General features: G+C 47.4%; 5 protein-coding genes across 5 annotated transcripts; 2 read left to right on the top strand and 3 right to left on the bottom strand.

Annotated features, from left to right (window-relative positions):
* Window positions 1-975: 975 nt before the first annotated feature.
* PSV08DRAFT_186976 (uncharacterized protein) lies at window positions 976-2156 on the bottom strand (the record flags this gene model as incomplete). Its single annotated transcript, XM_014221432.1, has 2 exons — window positions 976-1797; window positions 1854-2156. The coding sequence occupies 2 exons, from the start codon at window positions 2154-2156 to the stop codon at window positions 976-978; spliced, it is 1125 nt and encodes a 374-aa protein (XP_014076907.1).
* Window positions 2157-3333: 1177 nt separating this feature from the next.
* Window positions 3334-4763, bottom strand: PSV08DRAFT_365070 (uncharacterized protein). Its single transcript, XM_014221433.2, has 3 exons — window positions 4462-4763; window positions 3940-4408; window positions 3334-3883 (listed from the first exon to the last, which is right to left on the bottom strand). Exons 1-3 carry the CDS (start codon window positions 4731-4733, stop codon window positions 3524-3526), a joined length of 1101 nt encoding a protein of 366 aa, XP_014076908.1. The 5' UTR covers window positions 4734-4763; the 3' UTR covers window positions 3334-3523.
* A 3596-nt stretch (window positions 4764-8359) lies between these two features.
* PSV08DRAFT_186454 (uncharacterized protein) lies at window positions 8360-9585 on the top strand (the record flags this gene model as incomplete). Its single annotated transcript, XM_014221434.1, has 2 exons — window positions 8360-8780; window positions 8840-9585. The coding sequence occupies 2 exons, from the start codon at window positions 8360-8362 to the stop codon at window positions 9583-9585; spliced, it is 1167 nt and encodes a 388-aa protein (XP_014076909.1).
* A 1929-nt stretch (window positions 9586-11514) lies between these two features.
* PSV08DRAFT_373612 (uncharacterized protein) lies at window positions 11515-13567 on the bottom strand (the record flags this gene model as incomplete). The annotated part of the gene is made up of 3 exons (XM_014221435.1): window positions 11515-12864; window positions 12951-13071; window positions 13128-13567. 3 exons carry the CDS (start codon window positions 13565-13567, stop codon window positions 11515-11517), a joined length of 1911 nt encoding a protein of 636 aa, XP_014076910.1.
* A 1487-nt stretch (window positions 13568-15054) lies between these two features.
* Window positions 15055-16598, top strand: PSV08DRAFT_373611 (uncharacterized protein; the record flags this gene model as incomplete). The annotated part of the gene is made up of 2 exons (XM_066093241.1): window positions 15055-16345; window positions 16411-16598. 2 exons carry the CDS (start codon window positions 15055-15057, stop codon window positions 16596-16598), a joined length of 1479 nt encoding a protein of 492 aa, XP_065948323.1.
* Window positions 16599-17371: the final 773 nt, after the last annotated feature.

Below are 17371 nucleotides of genomic sequence, written 5' to 3'. Positions count from 1 at the left end.
AGTTTACAGGTTTTGTTGTTTGTTGGGGCGCTCCGGTGATCTTGTGTGCAGGTGGGATACACATACTATGATCACGTGTGGTCCAGTACTGATGCCAATAGTAACTAACTATAATACTTATATACATAAACTGCGTCAGGTTTGCAGCCTTCTCTATATCAGTGTCCAGCGAAGGAGGCCTCATATTATCCTCGCCTTAATTTAATTTCTATCCTTGGATGCATGCACTAACCAACGCATGAGGAAATGATATTTTTAGAGTGGTGTTGACAACCTTGCTAGCATCACGTAACAACCTATAATACTAGTTGCCTGCACTTCCAGGCTTGGACTATCGATGAAACAGAGCTTGAGTATTCTCTAAAGAGCATATATCTGCTCAAAAATGCATAATAACGCGGGGGATGAACATGACTTTATGGTGTGTGGGCCTGTAAGCTGACAACAGAGTATGGCCGCATTTTCAGGTGATGTACACACATATGTACATACATAATTACATGTGGATCTATAAAACTCAGTCCCAAAGCCAACGGCTGAGCTGATATTAGAGTGCGTGCTGATGTATCCTGGATTTATGTGGAGAAGTAATTATAGACATCCATCGCATCTCATGACTCATTCGATTATAAGCAGAATAGTAAATAAGCATGACCCGTAAACTCCTAGAAATATAGTCACCCATGAAGCGACACCATGAAAGCTATTTGCCTAGCATACTTGGATCATTTTTTGATGTACCCTGGAGAGGTACTAGCACAATTGAGGATTCTCGAGCCGGAGTTGAACCCTTTTATGTGAAGAGAAATCAGAACGCCTTTTAGAGAATGCCGAGAAGTTAGAGAAAAGACCTATCAGCTATAGACCATGTGTACAAAGACACGTAGCTGCAACACTATTGGCAGCGTCAGTTGCATCTAGCGCATTGACTACTTCTGAGTAGGTATCCATGTACGCCTCACTCTCTCAGTGGGACTAGACATCTGTGACATGCATTAGAGACCGAGCGTAAGGGCTTTTATCCTCATTATCCATGTCCCTGTCACTGCTGATGCTAGCACTGCGCGGTGCGTATTTCTGTACAAGAGTGCCAATGAGCTTCACAACCGTGTCGTGGCTTACAAGAGGCTTCAATTTTGGCCATGTTTCGAGGTTGAGGTCGGTGGCCACGGCTTTGATGACTAGTTCCTGAAGACGTTTGGGTGCATTCTGGTCCTTCAGTATGATTTGAAAGATAACTCGTAAACTGTTGTCGTACTGATTCAAGCTGCATTCGAATAAGCTTTGAAGTGCAGTGCAATGACCTAGTTTGCTTTGCAAAAGACCATTGATGATGGTGTATAGCTTGTTCTCGCAGAACTCAACTAGCACTTCGATTCCCCAAAGCCTCGCAAGTTGCAAGGTGTTGTAGAGCTGCGGCAGGTCCTCACAAGAAAGGGCACCTTTGTAGATCCATTGCATCACGAACTGGACTGCATCCTGTTCGAATCCAGGAATCACAATTCGCTTTTGGGCTGCAGCTCGCAAAGGATCCTTCTTGGCTGCTTCAAACTCTTTCTTCTCGATCCTGTGGAGTCGAGCAAACAGCTTCTGGACAATCGCATATACGCTGCGAGGCTTGATGCATGCCAAGCGCGCTCTGATATCGCTGTCATAAGTGGCAGCGGCGAATTTCCTCGTCTTAACATGTTTTGATGTGATTGCATCTTGCGTGGCGACATCGATTAGCTTTCTGATAGCCTCGTGATACGCTGGCAGCGGGTAGCTATCATATGCAGACATTGTTAGAAGTATAAGCTATCAGCACGTCAGTAAGATATGCTTATAATTATCCTGGATTAGTCCCAACGTACCTGCTCTTGGTGACTGCTAGCTTCAGAGTCATCCTCAGTTACCTCTGGGAAGACATGTGCTGCAATCTTGTTGCGAAGAGCATGGGACTGTTCGTACAGTTCCCTTAGCGGCTCTGCCTTGGAGAAGCGCTCTTCGAGTACTCTGCTATGGTGCCGAAGCAGCTCTTCGTGCATCGTAAGTTCAGTAGTAAGATCTTCCCCACAAACAATCGTGACCGGAGTTTGCATGAGCATTCTAGAGCTAGTGTCAGTCACGAAACACTGACAGAAAGTAAGATGCTTACTGATGCGGCTTGAAGTCATTAGGCTCAGCAGTGGAAATCGGCGTGTGCATTGAGTCTTGCTCCATTGTGGAGACGCTGATGGATGATAGTGACGGGGGAAGGTAATGGATAAAAGAGACCAATTGGAGTTGATAGAAGGATTTGCGTCGTCAACATTGAATCTTTGTCCTTTACCTAAAGCTATAGAGTACCCAGCAAGTGTGTAAGAGAAGAGTACATTGAGTGGCGTTTCTTTGAGGTAATCGACAGCTCGTCTCTTACTCGTCAGCAACGCGATTTCGCACAATTCAATTCAGGCCATACTACTGTCAATATGGAAGGAGTAGATTATTGTGTGTGTATGAAGAGGAAAGTGAGCAATATGCGTATGTGAAGTGACTTTGCTATTTCCCTCATGCTAGACTACGTAGTGTGTCTGCTCTGTAATTTTACCTGGACCAAAATTTAGAATACTAAGTTTCTCACCTTCCCGTCACACGTCAAACTTACTCGAACACTCTTTCTGCCCCTCCTAAGTTTCTTTCTCTCTAACCTTTCAGTTTACTCAGGCAGACTTACTGTTCTCTAGGCGCCACTCCTGACTCTTCTTGCTCCAGTCTGCGTATTCGGGCTTCTCTTCTTTAACCCATCTGCTAGTACCCCCACGATTCATGGCTCAAAATTTTAGTGCTGGAGAGCGAAGTCACTGTGAAGATCCAGGATCGACCACTCGTACCGACGCGCTAAATAGCTATCGTTCTAAACACGCTGAAAAGCTTTTCAATAGTTGCTCCACCGCAACCTTAAGCCAATTGTATCGTTGTATGCCCTCTTGGGACTGCTGCATATGGGATCTTCACCGTCGTCTCACCTACATTCTATGACTGGTCCGAGTGCGTTGTGCAGCAGCCTATCTCTACAGAACACCGGCTCTGATGCCGATGCTAGCTTGTCTCCTACCACCAAGCGCCGTCTCCGACACAGTTCAGCGCCATTGCCCTTATCAGTGCACGACTTTGGATCACAGAGTAACGCTTTTCCGGCGGCCTCTTGCATACATAGATGCACCGACGTCAACAATTATACAGATAACTGCACCTCCACAGAAAGCCGCGTCGCTATTGGCATCAGTATCGGCACGTCGCAGGACTGCACCCATGGTCAGGATGTCTGCGGGTCTGCAGAGTTTCAGGGAAAGGGGTTGTGTGGAGAGACTTCACGCTAGATGAACCACATTCTATTGTCCTCTCAATTCAGTAAACATGACTTCATCCATTTCCACGACCATAAGCATATTCATAGAATTGATTTTTGGAGCAGTCTTTGCCCCCTCCCCTCCCACATGCTTATATGGAAAGTGAGTCGAGAATTGTGCAGATATCAGCTTGACAGAAGACCGATGCAGGCCTAATCTGAAAAACTTTCTCCCGATGATCTGTTCTGGTAATCCGAGTCATCGTCCCCTCGTTTCTCCTCCATCGCCTCTTGCTTAGCGTACTTGGCTTCATCACTTGACAGGATCTCCTCCTCGGGTGTTGTCTGCCGTTTCCGCTTCCTAATAATAGGATCCAAAAGCTCCACATACTGTGCTCCTTGTACACTGTCCTCTGCATACTTGATATACTCATAAAGCGTTTTGCCCGAGATACAGATTTGCGCATCCTCGTCTTCTAGTTCCTTGTTTGCAAAGGTCTTGCAAGCGAAGTCGCTCAGATAGAGCTGTAAGCCGGAATCATCAACGGGATTCCCTTGGTCGTCACGGAAAACCTAATAGAAGCATCAGAACATCAAGAACAAACTAACAATATGACGACTAAACTTACTTGATCCTTGACCTCCTCAACGGATTCCAGCATATACCCATCACGGGTTTCGGATATTCTGGGCCGCCATACCGACAACGTTGCTTCACGCAACGTTTTAGGATACGGAAGTTTCAAGCATATAACTACCCTTATGTTGCCATTTGATTCCATAAGATAGTCTTCGGCCAACTTGTTTAAGAGGGTCTTCTTCTGTGAAAATGCGACTTCGATGACGACGCCTGGATATTTTACGATATCGTGCCTGAACGAAGCGTCTGGATGGTACTTGGATTTACTGTCCTCAAACCTTATCTCAGCTGACCGGGATGAGTTTACCCTCTTCGCAAATTCTGCCAGCTTTCCAGACCCCAAGGCGATTGTCTGAATCTGGGTCCGTATCCCACCCTCGACCTTGTCGATGAAGCGTTCGTGTATCTCGTGTGGCATGCGAATGACTATTGTGCGCGTGTTCGTGTTGCAGCAAAAACTAATAACGCCCATCGTCAGCTGTGGTTTTCGCTTTGTGTGCAAATAACGGACCGTATCTTGTCTTGGATGTAATCCCAAAGTTCATCGTCTTGCTCAAGCTTTTCGTTCAGATATTCATACTCAGGCTTTTCAAGCTTGAATAATACATCTAGGTCTTGGTTGGTATCTTTTCCTGCTCGTATGCGTTTGCAAAGGTCAATAACGCGTTCAGCTGTCTGGAACGGCTTCTCGTCGGTCGGCGGAGGCGTCAAGGGTCTTTGCGTTGAGCTTGGAGGCGGCGTAACTTCCTGGCGCCGGGCTAGATCTGCTTGCGACATAGCCATACGCTGTTTTGCATTGTGATGTCGTTACGTGAATACTCTCTCACGAAGCGCACCGACATTATGTCGCGCTGCGCACGGACGACCGTTGCTTACTAAGTAGTATGTGACGCCAGGTCACGTGCTATCTCTGGTCAGACGGCGCGCACAGGCCTGCTGGCATAATCGCCCTATTACTATCACCCTATTACTATCAGACTAAACTCATCTCACCAACTACGGCGTTGCACAACTCGCAACCAGTATAAAACAATTCGTATAGCCTGTCTCTAGCTTCTCTTGTTGTCTATATTAAATTATCAGCTCTACAGCGTGCGCAAACCGCGTGTAAAGTTGGCTTTTTTCGTCTGTGCACTATAGTACTATCTTCTCTATCGATAACACTCTTGGCGTAGCCGTGGCTTTCACGTGGCTGCGCCCAACACCTTGAACAAGGGAGCCTAGGCCAATCCCCTGGCATTTTGTGTCATCAGCATGAAAAACATCGATCTCTCACCACAACAGTGCCTCATTACTTCACCACCATACTAGAGGGGATGCTGCGGCTAACCCATAAAATGGAATATGAGAAAAATAACCACCTTAGTATACATTTCTAAGTACTCGATAATGCGCGTTACATACATACAAGGTGTCCGCTAGAAGAAGAGTAGCACTTACTCATTTTTAAGCCTTTGCACACCGAGATCGCCCTTTTTGACAGAGAAATTCAAAAGGAAAAAAATTGCCACAAAATATCAGTTGTTTGATGAATATCCACCTCCTGCATCGCCCTGTCCGATATCTGACGGTGGTGGTGGCGATGTATAGTGAGGGGGGAAAAAGCCGGCTGTCACCAAACTCGTGTTCGGCTGCCACCAAAGCACAACCCATTTCTCCTCAGACGCTGGTCGACTGGCGTAGATATACATAAGTGCGATCTGGTGTCAGATCTCACCATATTCTCAATCCACAACACAACAAAATTAAGCCGGCATTCCGAATTTTCCCTGCATGCTGCGCTATAATGTGATCAGCCTGGAAAATGGGTATATATAAGCTAATTCAAGCCCTCATTTCCTGGGCAGTACTTTATTGAACTTATTCCTGAGATTTTTGGCCTGCTGGCAAACCCATACTGTGCGGAAGAATCCTTGGCCTTCACGTCGGCTAGACGGTCTGCATTCTCATTCCCTTCGATGTCAGAATGCCCTAGGACCCACCGAATTTGAAAGTTTGCCGGCTGAGCTACTGCGGTACGGCAGGCTAAGAATGCTCATTGTGACGTTGTGGACGCGTCGCCTCCCAGGCATCAGGTGACAGAGGTGCTGTCAATACATGAATAGATATTGTAATGAGATCTCGTGGTGTGTTCGAATGCCCTTGCAGCCCCGACTGCTCCTGCATCGAAAACGCGTGACATCTCATGGAGGGATCCTCTACCCGAGGGTGCCAGCGTCTGGGCACAGTAGATGGCGTATCCATACGTCACCTCCTTCTGTCCTTCAAGTTTATGCTCAGATTTGTCTGAGAATACTGCGATGTCCGAGTCCTTCAGCGCATTCTACCACTCCTTGAACTCTAGGGCCGCTTCCTCCTTCGTTGGGCCTCTTGTTGGGTTGCTTCGGCAATTCCTCGTAAAGTGAAGAGGTGTAAGGATTATCCGTGGTGCGCGGGGCAGCAGTTAGCCTACGTATCCTCTGAACTTTGGTACAGGGTTGCTGGGGTCCCTCGGCTTCCCGGCGGCGGCCTATCTTTGGTATGTCGATCATTCAAACCAGTGGGTGTTCATTATCGACCGTCTGGAGGCGTAGTAGTACGAAGCGCCACTTCGCCTATTCCAGGGCCCCTTCCGTGTAGGGCAGGCCGGTCTCTCTGAAAAGGGCTGGCTTTGGGTGATCCTGAAGGCGGGTAGCACCGCTCAGGCTGCGAGCGTGACGGTTGACTGTATTAGTGCAATGTGCTGCCCAATCCGGGTGCTAACCAGCTTGTCGCGATTGCGCCTTGCGATCCTTGAGTTCTTCTTTCGACCCTCGTACCATGCTTCTGCTCCGTAGAGTAGGGATAGCAGTACGCATGTAATGACTGCCTTGTGGAAAGCGTCCGGTGGCCCCTCAGATGTCCCGTCAGCTTGTGTGTGATTGCAACTATTTTTATGACGTGTTTTTCAGTAGTCGGACGAGAGACAGCGCAGCGGCGGCGGTGGTGACAAGGGATGTGTACGCCCATTGCTCGCCTTGTCGGCACTCAAAAGAGGCCAAGATGAAAGAAACCGGAGAGGCCTGCATCATGCGAGCAATCCTCATGGGGTCGATGCGCAGCCAGAAGTAAGCTTGAGCATGATTAGCAAAGACGTGGTGAAGGGTTCAGCTCGCAAAGCACAGAACCGTAGCCGCCAGGTATAGCAGCCCACCTACAGCGTCGCGGGTCAGCGGCTCCTGGTGGAGAATAGCGAAGCGGGTTGTATTGATGCCAAACCAAATTGCACTAAAGAGATGCGGCCAGATCTTGAGAGTCTTATTGTGCATGCTCGCGATGGAGAGTACGGACGCTCTGTACCGCGAAATCGCATTGCACGTGACTTATCGCCTCGCTTGCCCTAGTGGTACTACTACTATCTAGTAATTTTCACTTTATCTACATTCGATTTATCAACGCCGTGATCAAACATCGCCCAAGCCGAGAATAATTTCAGTCAAGAGAGTCCTACTATCCGCCTCCCTTACCCCCTACCATCTATCCAATTAGGTTCAGAGTTGTGACTTAACTAGTACAATTACTCTTAGCAAGTCTGCCTTTCCCTCGGTCAGGTTCACCCCCTTCGAGTAGCACGTGAATTTACAATGCACTTGCTAGACAGAAGATCTAGGGTTGCTTCTTACCGCAATAAACGGCTCTTTGTCTTACCTTCCAGCATAGAAGGCTGTCACCACCTCAAGCCTTCCTCTCCTACCACCACCAACAGCCCCTTCCCAGCGTGCGCTTACCTCGATAGCTAGTCGCGGTTCTAGTGCGTTCGATTACGCTGTGGGCTATGGCTGCACTCAGTGCCAAAGTTTGGCACCTTCACCATCCAACCGCGGTAGCTACTACTAGTCGACCAGCCCGCATCACGTCCACCAATCTGCCGTCCACCGATATTCAATGCTTAGAGAAGGTATTTTGTCTGCGTGGCTAGATGATTTCGCGAAATGGCAACAGGTATCCTACCAGCTGCCCTGCCACGGTGAGTTCATTGCAGCTTCCTGCGCTGTCCTATGGTTTAGCACTATATGAAATCGTGCATGTACTAACATTACTGCGAGGCAGAAGATAACCATTACTCAGACCCGGCCTGCACAGCCGCATCTCGAAGCCACTACACTCTACAAACAATGAAGCGACCAGCGTTTGACAGTGATACTGGGAAGGCGCTCAACCGCCATGCTGGAGGCAGCGGTGATGCATCTAGCATGTGTATACCAACAAGGAAGCCACCGTCACCAATACCAACTTTGCCCAAGCAGGCATTGTGCTCTGTTGACCAACAAAGCCTCGAGCACATCTCCTCTACACGCACTTCTACACACACCTTCCAGTATTCCGGTGAGCAAACTTCAGCATCTATCAGGCGCTGGCTTGACGGCATCGGACTTATATACGAACCACTAATGGCTCCAACACCCCGGAGCACGACCTCTAGCACTCATCACAGCTCTAAACATCAGAGACGTACGCCATATACCAAGGCTACTAAGGCCACCAAGACAGTCGCTCCGCAAGCCTATAGACAACAAAATATGCAATCTGCATGTATTTATGTTGATCAAGCAGTTGAACTTCCACCTCAAGTTGATGAGTATGTACGTCATGTTCTTGGTACCACGTCTTGGGAAGACCGAGTGCCAATCCCAGACCAGCTTGGATCGCAGCGACGTTTCCTTGATCTAGCAGAAACATTCTGGAGCCAGTCAAGGAACAGCGCTAGCAAGTGTGCGCTCGAGGGCGACTGGCAATGTAACCTCTATCAGCTTGTGAGCACCATGGCCGAACTGTCGGGAGGTGTGCTAGAAACAAACGTGTCCGAGAAACGTGAGCTTACTATGCCTGCTCAAGAACGCGTTGAGTGAAATACTGACTTTATGTTATAGTTTGGAATCCACAGCTCATAGGAAGGCTATCATCACTTGACAAGTCGCGGAACGAAGCCAAGGAGCCAACACATACCGATTCCCCTGGCATCGATGCCAGTGTTGTTATGGTCACGGACCTCGACCCTTCTGAGTCAATGTCGCTATGTTCACACTCCAACTCAGTTATGTCAACGGCTAGGACGAATGTGAAGAGCTCATCAGACATATTGACACCAAAACCAGACATTACGATGGGACTCACACACAAGGCATTCACGCGAGAGCATCAGCGACTGCTCATTGATTACCAGGATCGCGAGTTGATCTTGAGCGATCCTCATGCGGCTGTGATGGGAATGCGGTTTCCGTTTATGATTGCAGAGCTAAAGTCAATCGCTCCTCTCTCCAAGGCGCAAAACCAGGCTGCTGTTGGCGGTGCCTGTATGTTGACGATCCTGGAGGATCTGGCTTACCAGGCAGCACGCGGCACCAACCTTCAAGCACCGCCGTTGACAACGGCAGCAGATCTGCCTCTAGTGCCGGTGTTATGTTTCTCCGTCGTCACTGAAGGACCTGTGCACGAACTATGGGTGCACTTCAGGCGCGAGGACGGTTTCCACATGGTTAATCTTAAGATATGGCGCACCACGATAAGAGGCCACGCTGAGGAGCTTGTTAATTGTCTAGGCCGGATAACTGAGTGGGGGAAAGGGCATTTCAAAGACCGCGTTCTTGAGATGCTGGGTCGAGTGCGGAACCTCTAGATACACCAATAGTCTCAAGCAGATGCTCTTGCGTCACTAGGTAGCATCTCTGCTACCTGCCATGCCCCAAACCTTGTTTAGATATCGATGTAGCTACGTATACTTCAATATTATAAAATAGGCTCAAGCTTACTTCGCGATGATCACGGAATGTGCTACGAAAACTGTGCTCTACCTTCACTCTGACTTTGTTGTTCATGGATGTTCCAGAGACGTGTAGAGTATGGCATGGATGCATCGCCTGCTCTGTAATAGAGCGAATTGTCTTCGCTTCAACTTCGTTATGTACAGTTTAAAAGGCCACTCAATCTCCAAGACACTAGGGCGATGACTGCAGGTTGAGAGAAGATCGTATTACAGACTACCTAGCTAGTGTTCACAAGAACGTGGACGTGGGATTCCATTGCTCCCGCGAGGGCGACAAGAGAACAACACCAAGCCCCTGCTAGGCGGTGTATTGGGAAAAGATACGCCACTGTTTTGTGGATCTAACTGACTGTTAAAGAGAAAATTGAGTTGGGATTAGCGGTTCAAATCGTGATAGAGACTAAGCATCTGACAAACACGAAAAATAGCAGACAATCGTGAAATATCATCAAAGCCTCTGATGTATTGGCGCACGCTTATCACACAGTATATAAAGTTAAAAATCAGCATGTGATGCTTGCTGAGTGTTGGCAGCCTTCGACGAGGCCAAGGTGAAAATAAAAAGACAAAACACCACAAAGGATCTCATGAGAGTCGTGTCTTGGAAGAGCTATGAAAGAGTGGGCAGTGGAAGAACCTCCCTACACCCCGGAGATATCTCTGTTGATTGATGGCTAGTCATCATCGAAGACGGACTACTTGTTATCTCAGTTAGCATGAAAAACCCAGGATGTTTCAGGATGTGCAGAGGCAGGTGGCATGTGCGGCTTGAGGTCTTGGTTGTTGTGGGGTAGGCGTAAGGATGGTTGATCCTAGCCAAGCTGTGGAGTTTAGACTCCTTGCCTACGTTGCGACCCCCCCCCCCTTACGCCTTATCATGGTTGTTCTCTCTGTGTGATCAGCCTAGAAAATGGGTATGTATAAGGTACTTAGAAGCCCTCACTTCCTGCGGAGAACTGATGCCTCTACTTGTAACAGAATAAGGTAAAGCTAATTGTCTCCAATCCCACCTCGATTCCTCCGGTCAAGCGAACTTGGTTTTTGAATAAAGTTTAGACTACCTGCTATTGTCTTCGAAACAAAGACTAGGTTTATCTGGGTTTTATGTGTGACAGTGATATAAATATAGATATCAGGGTCTTGGAAGAAGTGATGCATTAATCAAAACTTGTGGTCGCTAACGACAAGCTTCTAGATTCTCTGCGCCACATCTTCATCAATTCGTGTGGGCATTCTAGTGCTAAATATTCAATTTTGTTAACAACCAGAATCCTGTATGTAAAAAACTCATTCTCTGAGTATTACCTCTTCGACAATTGTAAAACACATCCCCCATCAATACACACACGCCATGTGGAGGTTTCCCGTACATCATGCATAATCTAATACTATCCATTGTTCAAAACGTATTCAAAGTGCTAGTATCTGCCAAATTTTTTTATGGTCGTTGCGAAAACATGCTATGCTGTTTTGTTACAGATTGCCAAGCGGCTCACGCCAGCACAAAAACCATCCACCCACGTTTTGCTGGGGTGCATTAGTATATCTGGAATAAAGATATTGTTAAATACTAATGGTGAAGGTAATGCGTTGGGTGGCTGGGCCCAGCCACCGAATTCTTCACCTATATGCTCGCGCTCCCGCGCTATCATAGTTAGCCAAAGAATCCATTATCCAACAAAGATGTATATAACAAAAGAGAGAGTCGTAAGAAAATGGCAAATTGCGTTATTCATGTTGTAAATCTTATGTAGAAGCAGGGTTATTGCCATTGCTGCTCAATTATATAGCTCTCGTGTCCAACCTCTGCAAGATAATTTTGTTATCATCGCTGCTTAGAAACTCAAGCACACTAAGCTCCAGCTTTGCAAGCCCGTCCTTGAACAGATACTCGCTTCCCTCAGTGTTAGTTATGACCTTGAAGGCCATGCAGAGCAGGTCTTCCGGACTCATGCCATCAATGGGACTCATGTTTTTCCACCTGAGTCGCATTGCCCGGAGTTCGTTCATCACCAGTATGCGATCAACTAACCCTGCTTTCGGGACGCTCGGGTTGGCAGCCATCGAGTGGCGTAATGTAACGATAGCTTCTCGTTCGCGGAGCCAGGCATTCAGGATCTCGGAAACGAGGCCGTAGTGAGTGGCGAGCTCACTGCGGAACAGCGACTCGCAGTGGAACCAGAGTGAGTGTAGCAGTCGGATGAGCGCTAATTCGTCTGGAGGCATTGAATGCCGAGGGAAGAAAAGTTCTGAAAGGCCAGCAGTGGCTTTGCTTTGTAGGAGACAGAGATCCTGGTGGGGGCCCTGTTGTCGGGAAATGGCTGGAGCGAGATGAGGTGCTTCATGAATTGGAATCGGCTGTGGACTATAGGCGGCCGCATCATGTAGAAAAGGTGGACTTTTTGGCTGCGAATCAAGTGCCGTAGTTGGCTGATTAGTTGCGGCGTGCATAAGAGGGGTGCTGAATTTACTACAGAGATGGGGCGCAAGAGAATGTCCAAAGTGACAGACTAAAGGGTTATATGGATTAGGCGATAGAGGTGCAGGCTGCTGGTGTTGAAATTGCGGATGAGATGGAGGCAGGATCTGCTGGCGGTCATGCGGTCGACTGATTTGGAGTATTTGTTGCTGTACACCTTGTGGTAGTGACTGTGTCTGTGTAGTGTGGGAGTGTTGAGCTTGGTGAATTAGAGGGTGGTTCTTTGAATATCTTGATCCGCCATCCGTGAAGCAGGTCGAAGCAGATGGCGGCAAACTGTAGTTTACGGGAGCAGATTTATATGGTGCTGGTATTGCGGAGCGTGGAGAGTCAGTGGCAGGCAGGGATGGCGCTGCACCAGGCGGACAGAGTCCACATGAATGACTGTAGCCATCGCTGTGACAACAAACACTTCCAGAGATACATCGCTGGAGTTCCTGGGAAGAACCCGACGCAGCTTTCCGCAATTGGTCTTTGGGTGTCTCTCCAGCAAATAGCAGGGAGTTGACTGCGGTAAATCCTCCGGTGCGGGCAGCGGCAGAGCTTCCTGGAGTCGACATCTGCGTACTTGAAAATGTTCTCGGCCATTTTACCGCTGTCAAGTATCTCCCATCATTATTAGGATTAGCTAAAACGGTGCTAATCTGCCGCTTCTTCAGTTTGTTAGCCTTGACATTAGTAAAAGAATGAATGTCCAATAGAGTAAGTAGGTGACAATGCAGACGTGGAAGTAACTTACAAGACCCTCATTATTGCCACCAGTAATCTGTTTATCGTTATCTCGCTTCTTGGACTTTTTCGCGCCTTTGATAGCGTTAAAAGTCTTTAAAATGATCCATCGGCGGATGTTTTCTTCTAGACTGTCAAAAGCTCAGCGAACGTGTACATGTTACGCAAATCCAGAGGTAATACTTACATGTTTTTATGGCCTTCATTTTCGTAAAACAAATCTCCTGTGTATTTTGTGCTCGGATCGGGCTCCAGTAAGTGACTTCGAGCTACACTTTCGCCCCAAATCCGGGAACCGTGCTCCTTTAGCAAATTCTCGAGCTCATTTTTAAGAGAAGATTGCTTCTTCGCAAAAGCAAACAAAAGATTCGACGTTTCAGATGACGTATTTGGTTTCTTTTGCAGATCCAAAGCCAGTTCCCTCGATAGATCAGCTACCTTCTTAGCCAGAGTGGAGCAATCTTCGTGTTCAAATTTGATTTTGCGACCAGGCTGATTTGCCAGTTTCAGACCTAAGCATTCTATTACCTTGTGGATAGCCACATGTTCCTCCGTTATGATGATTGAACACCATTCTTTCTCACCCCATGGTTGCGGACCGTATTCAATGTTTTGGGGCCTAGTCATTGTGCGATAGTAAGACTGGTGTTAAGTGTCGGAAGTAGATTAGGTTAAGTGGAAAGACGGAATGACTGTTCAGTCGAATGACAAAGTACGTTGCAGTTCGGCCATGAAGCAAGTAAATAAATCATGCAATGGTAGGGCGATGAACAGCAACTAGGAGTTAGATTTTTGCAGCGTATACATATTGAAGAATATCACCTTCGTCTGCTAGGTCTGAAAGCGGACCCCTTGTGGCGGCATCAAGTGAACCGTACTCGTTGCATCTACATACCAATAGACTCATCGTTGCTCAACGATTTTATCGAACGCTCAACGAATGCGAGATAGGAATGCTCTGCTCTAGTGAGACAGGGGCGCTTTTACTTACAAGAATTGTGACGTGGATCTGATGCTATTGGTCACACAATGCTCTGTAGAAGGCTTCATTTCCTTGACCGAGTCAAACATCATTTCCGCCTTGTTTGCCTTGTTTGCCTTAACAAGGCTAATTCCAGCCTGATTCCAATTGAGATAATTGTACAAGGATATTCAGGGCCTTCAATATCTACGCAAGCAGGGATATGGAGAGGTACAGAACCGACACAAACGGGCCGGGAAGGCACTCGAGCTCCTATGTTGTCATTTATCCTAAAGGGTCATAGCTTGCAACAGAGCACTGGCTACAATATCCCTTTGCAAAATCCTAAGATTGTGATGACAATGACAATGACTCATCAGCAGGGGCACTGACTTGGGAAGTCTCACCTTCCTGCAGATGCCCTTTGGATCGGTGTTCCCAGTTACTGTCCTGTGAACCACCTCGCGTACAATCATGACGAAACCCGTGGTTTTCTCGTGGAGCCACATATTTCAAGGCGATGCTCGGAACACACTTCGCTGAAAGAAAGGATATGAAGAGTGGCAATGCCAAGATTCTCCTGATACACAACAACCCATACGCCTTACATTTCATCTGTGATGTTACGCATGCCCTTCTTACGGTGGTGGCATCAGCTTGTCTGCAGTTTGGGCCCCTCAACTGAAGCGAACGCCACTCAATGCCATGCCGCACCCCTGCATATCAGTTTAATTGCATCTGTGACACAACTAATCCTTTTTCAGGGTGCTGCATACGAAGGATCAAGCTCCAACTTGGATCATTTCACATACCATTCGCTTAGTCCTATCTCAATCTACTATTCCAAGACCAGTAAGGTTTCAGCAGGGACTCGGCGCCTCTTTATGGCAGGATAATTAGGACAAGAGACCCAATTCGACTTTCCTACAGCACGCGTCTCAAACCGCACTTTCTTTGGCCTTCTAAACCCACTATTGGCCTTATCTCCATCGCAAACGACGAGTTGACACCCGCTGTCCTTGAGTACGACAACGACAACAACCCACTGTCACACACCACTTCGAGTACGCAGTTTGTTTATTGCACTCCATATACACGGTAGAATAAGAAGCCAATATATCTTGTTTCCTGGAAGAGAACCGAAGCAAGTACAATGGCCTCCACCCGCAGAAACACGCATCACTCCGTCGATTTACCCACTGAGATTTGGGTAATGGTGATCCAGCTCCTGGATCAACAAGATAGGGAAAAGCTCCGGCTTGTAAATCATGAACTTTTACCTATCGCCACGCTTTGTTGCTTCGAAACGGTAACCTTTGATCTCAGCGAGGCCGGCATGGAGAAGTTGATCCAAATCGCTTCATCCAAACACTTGGCCGAGAATGTAAGAACCTTGCAACTTAAGAGACCAAGGAGAATGCCCGAAATAATAGATTTTAACGAATGGATGGGATTTTTCGTTGATGTGGAAGAGAAGAAGCCCTTCCACTATTACTCGGCCGGTTATGACGGTGGTTGGTTAGCATATGAAGGCTGGTCACGATACACGCGAGCCGAGCATGAAAGCCTCTACGAACAATACAAAGACAAGCGAAATAAAACGCAGGATAACTTGAAATCTTTGTTGAGAAGATTATATCACACAAACTCTGATCATTGCGAGCAGCTCTCGTTCAAGGATGGCGTCATCGGAAGACTATCTGAAGCTTGCAGGAAATTCACAAAACTCACTTCTTTCAAACATAAGCCTGGAACCATTTGGGATGATCGCTGGGTCGACGTTTTGCCAGGAAAACACCGTGAATTTCAAGATGATGAGTACGAAAGCCAAGAAGATGACGATATAGAGGCCTTGAACTTGGCAGTCGCACTCAGCGTTATGGTATCGGCCAGAAAACATATCTCTAAACTTCAATCCATTACTTTCCATACACGAGGGCCATTGTTCTGGATCCTACTCTACCTGAAACGCCTCCAGCAGGGTCATGGACACAACGACGTCAGGGCTGCAGAACAGCACATGGGACAGGAACTACTGAATCTGACTCAATACAATCAACAATTCGACACCATGAAAGAGGCTCTGAGAGACATCTCTAGCCTCGATTGCTCAGTCAGTGAGAAAGTGCATGACGGAGGCCTTTCTAGAGTAACAGGGCCTTTCCTGGAATTCCTCTGTTGTTGCCAAAAGCTTCGAAAGCTATCTCTGACCTTTGGTCACTTGGAGGAAGGTGATCTCCGATTTGACGAGACTATTGGCAACCAGCATGATGCACCTAAAGCATTGCTAACCTCACTGGCTAGGAGTAAACCGTGGTCGAAGATTGGGGAATTAAGGCTCCGGATTGTAACAGATCAACACTCCCTGTTATCCTTCCTGAATTCGATTAGTGATACCCTACACCATCTTACGCTTTCAAATATCCACTTCGGACGTTCAAAGGGTACGTGGGAGTCTGCTCTTGTGCACCTTGCGTCAGAACTTAAAAATCTGAAAAAATGGATGCAGAAAGTCTGTGTGAACGGGGCCGAGGGAAATGGAAAACAAGAACCTTCTTTGATCCAAAAGCAGAGAAATGGGAAGGCAGAACAACTTCATACAATGATCTGAAGCAACTCGTAATCGGTTACCTGTTACAGACTAAGCAGCTCCACGAAGCACTTCCAGATTTGATAACATCTTCTCTCTGGGGGTAATGGAGTGTCACTGAGTCTGATATGCATCTTTGGAGATTAGTGTAAGAAGCAGAAAGAAAAAGAACCGTTTCTATGAGCAGTGACCGTATGCCAAGTTTGAGATTAGTGAGACGCATGATTTCATCATGAAAAATGCACTCCTTCTTTGTCTCAATCATAGGCAATGTCGGCTCTCAGGGGGGTCTTCGTGCACGAAGAGATGCGAAGTCATGTTTTTCAATACCCGATTCTGGCAGGTTGGGCTGTGGCCAGCAACTGAGTACCTTTCTAGAAGTACCGCTTACATTCTCTTGAATCACTGAACTATCGCACCGGCCTTGTCGAACATATCAACCCAGAGACGGCTACGCGGTCGTGAACAACCTAGATGCGTACATAATTTATGAGCCGGGCACAGAGTTCATGGAAACGACTGAAGAAGAGCCCCATGCTGCCACTCGTCAACGGCTTCACGGAAATATGCGACCCATATCCGAGGTTGGTACTGGCCTGGATCCAAACGAGGAGTAGTGGGAGTTCGGTGTGCGTTTCGAGAGTCCCCTGACGATTGACATAGTTGCCTAGGTCCATAATTTCAAGCAATAGTGAGATGTTGAGCTATCACCCTACAAGTTCTCTTCCGTTTTCCGTAGATCTTATTGATTCAGCGGATAGACAAAGTGTACTGTTCTCTCACAAGGACCATGGGCTCGTCTGAGGTTCTAATTAAACACAAAGACTTCTGTGTAGTGCAATGAGTAAACAACAGGCGCCAGGAGCTAAGTTTGGCCTAT

The sequence above is a fragment of the Bipolaris maydis genome, assembly GCF_028858645.1.
Source record: "Bipolaris maydis strain C4 unplaced genomic scaffold PSV08scaffold_13, whole genome shotgun sequence".
Taxonomy (NCBI): Eukaryota; Fungi; Ascomycota; class Dothideomycetes; order Pleosporales; family Pleosporaceae; genus Bipolaris; species Bipolaris maydis.
This window is presented reverse-complemented; position numbering and strand designations above follow the sequence as displayed.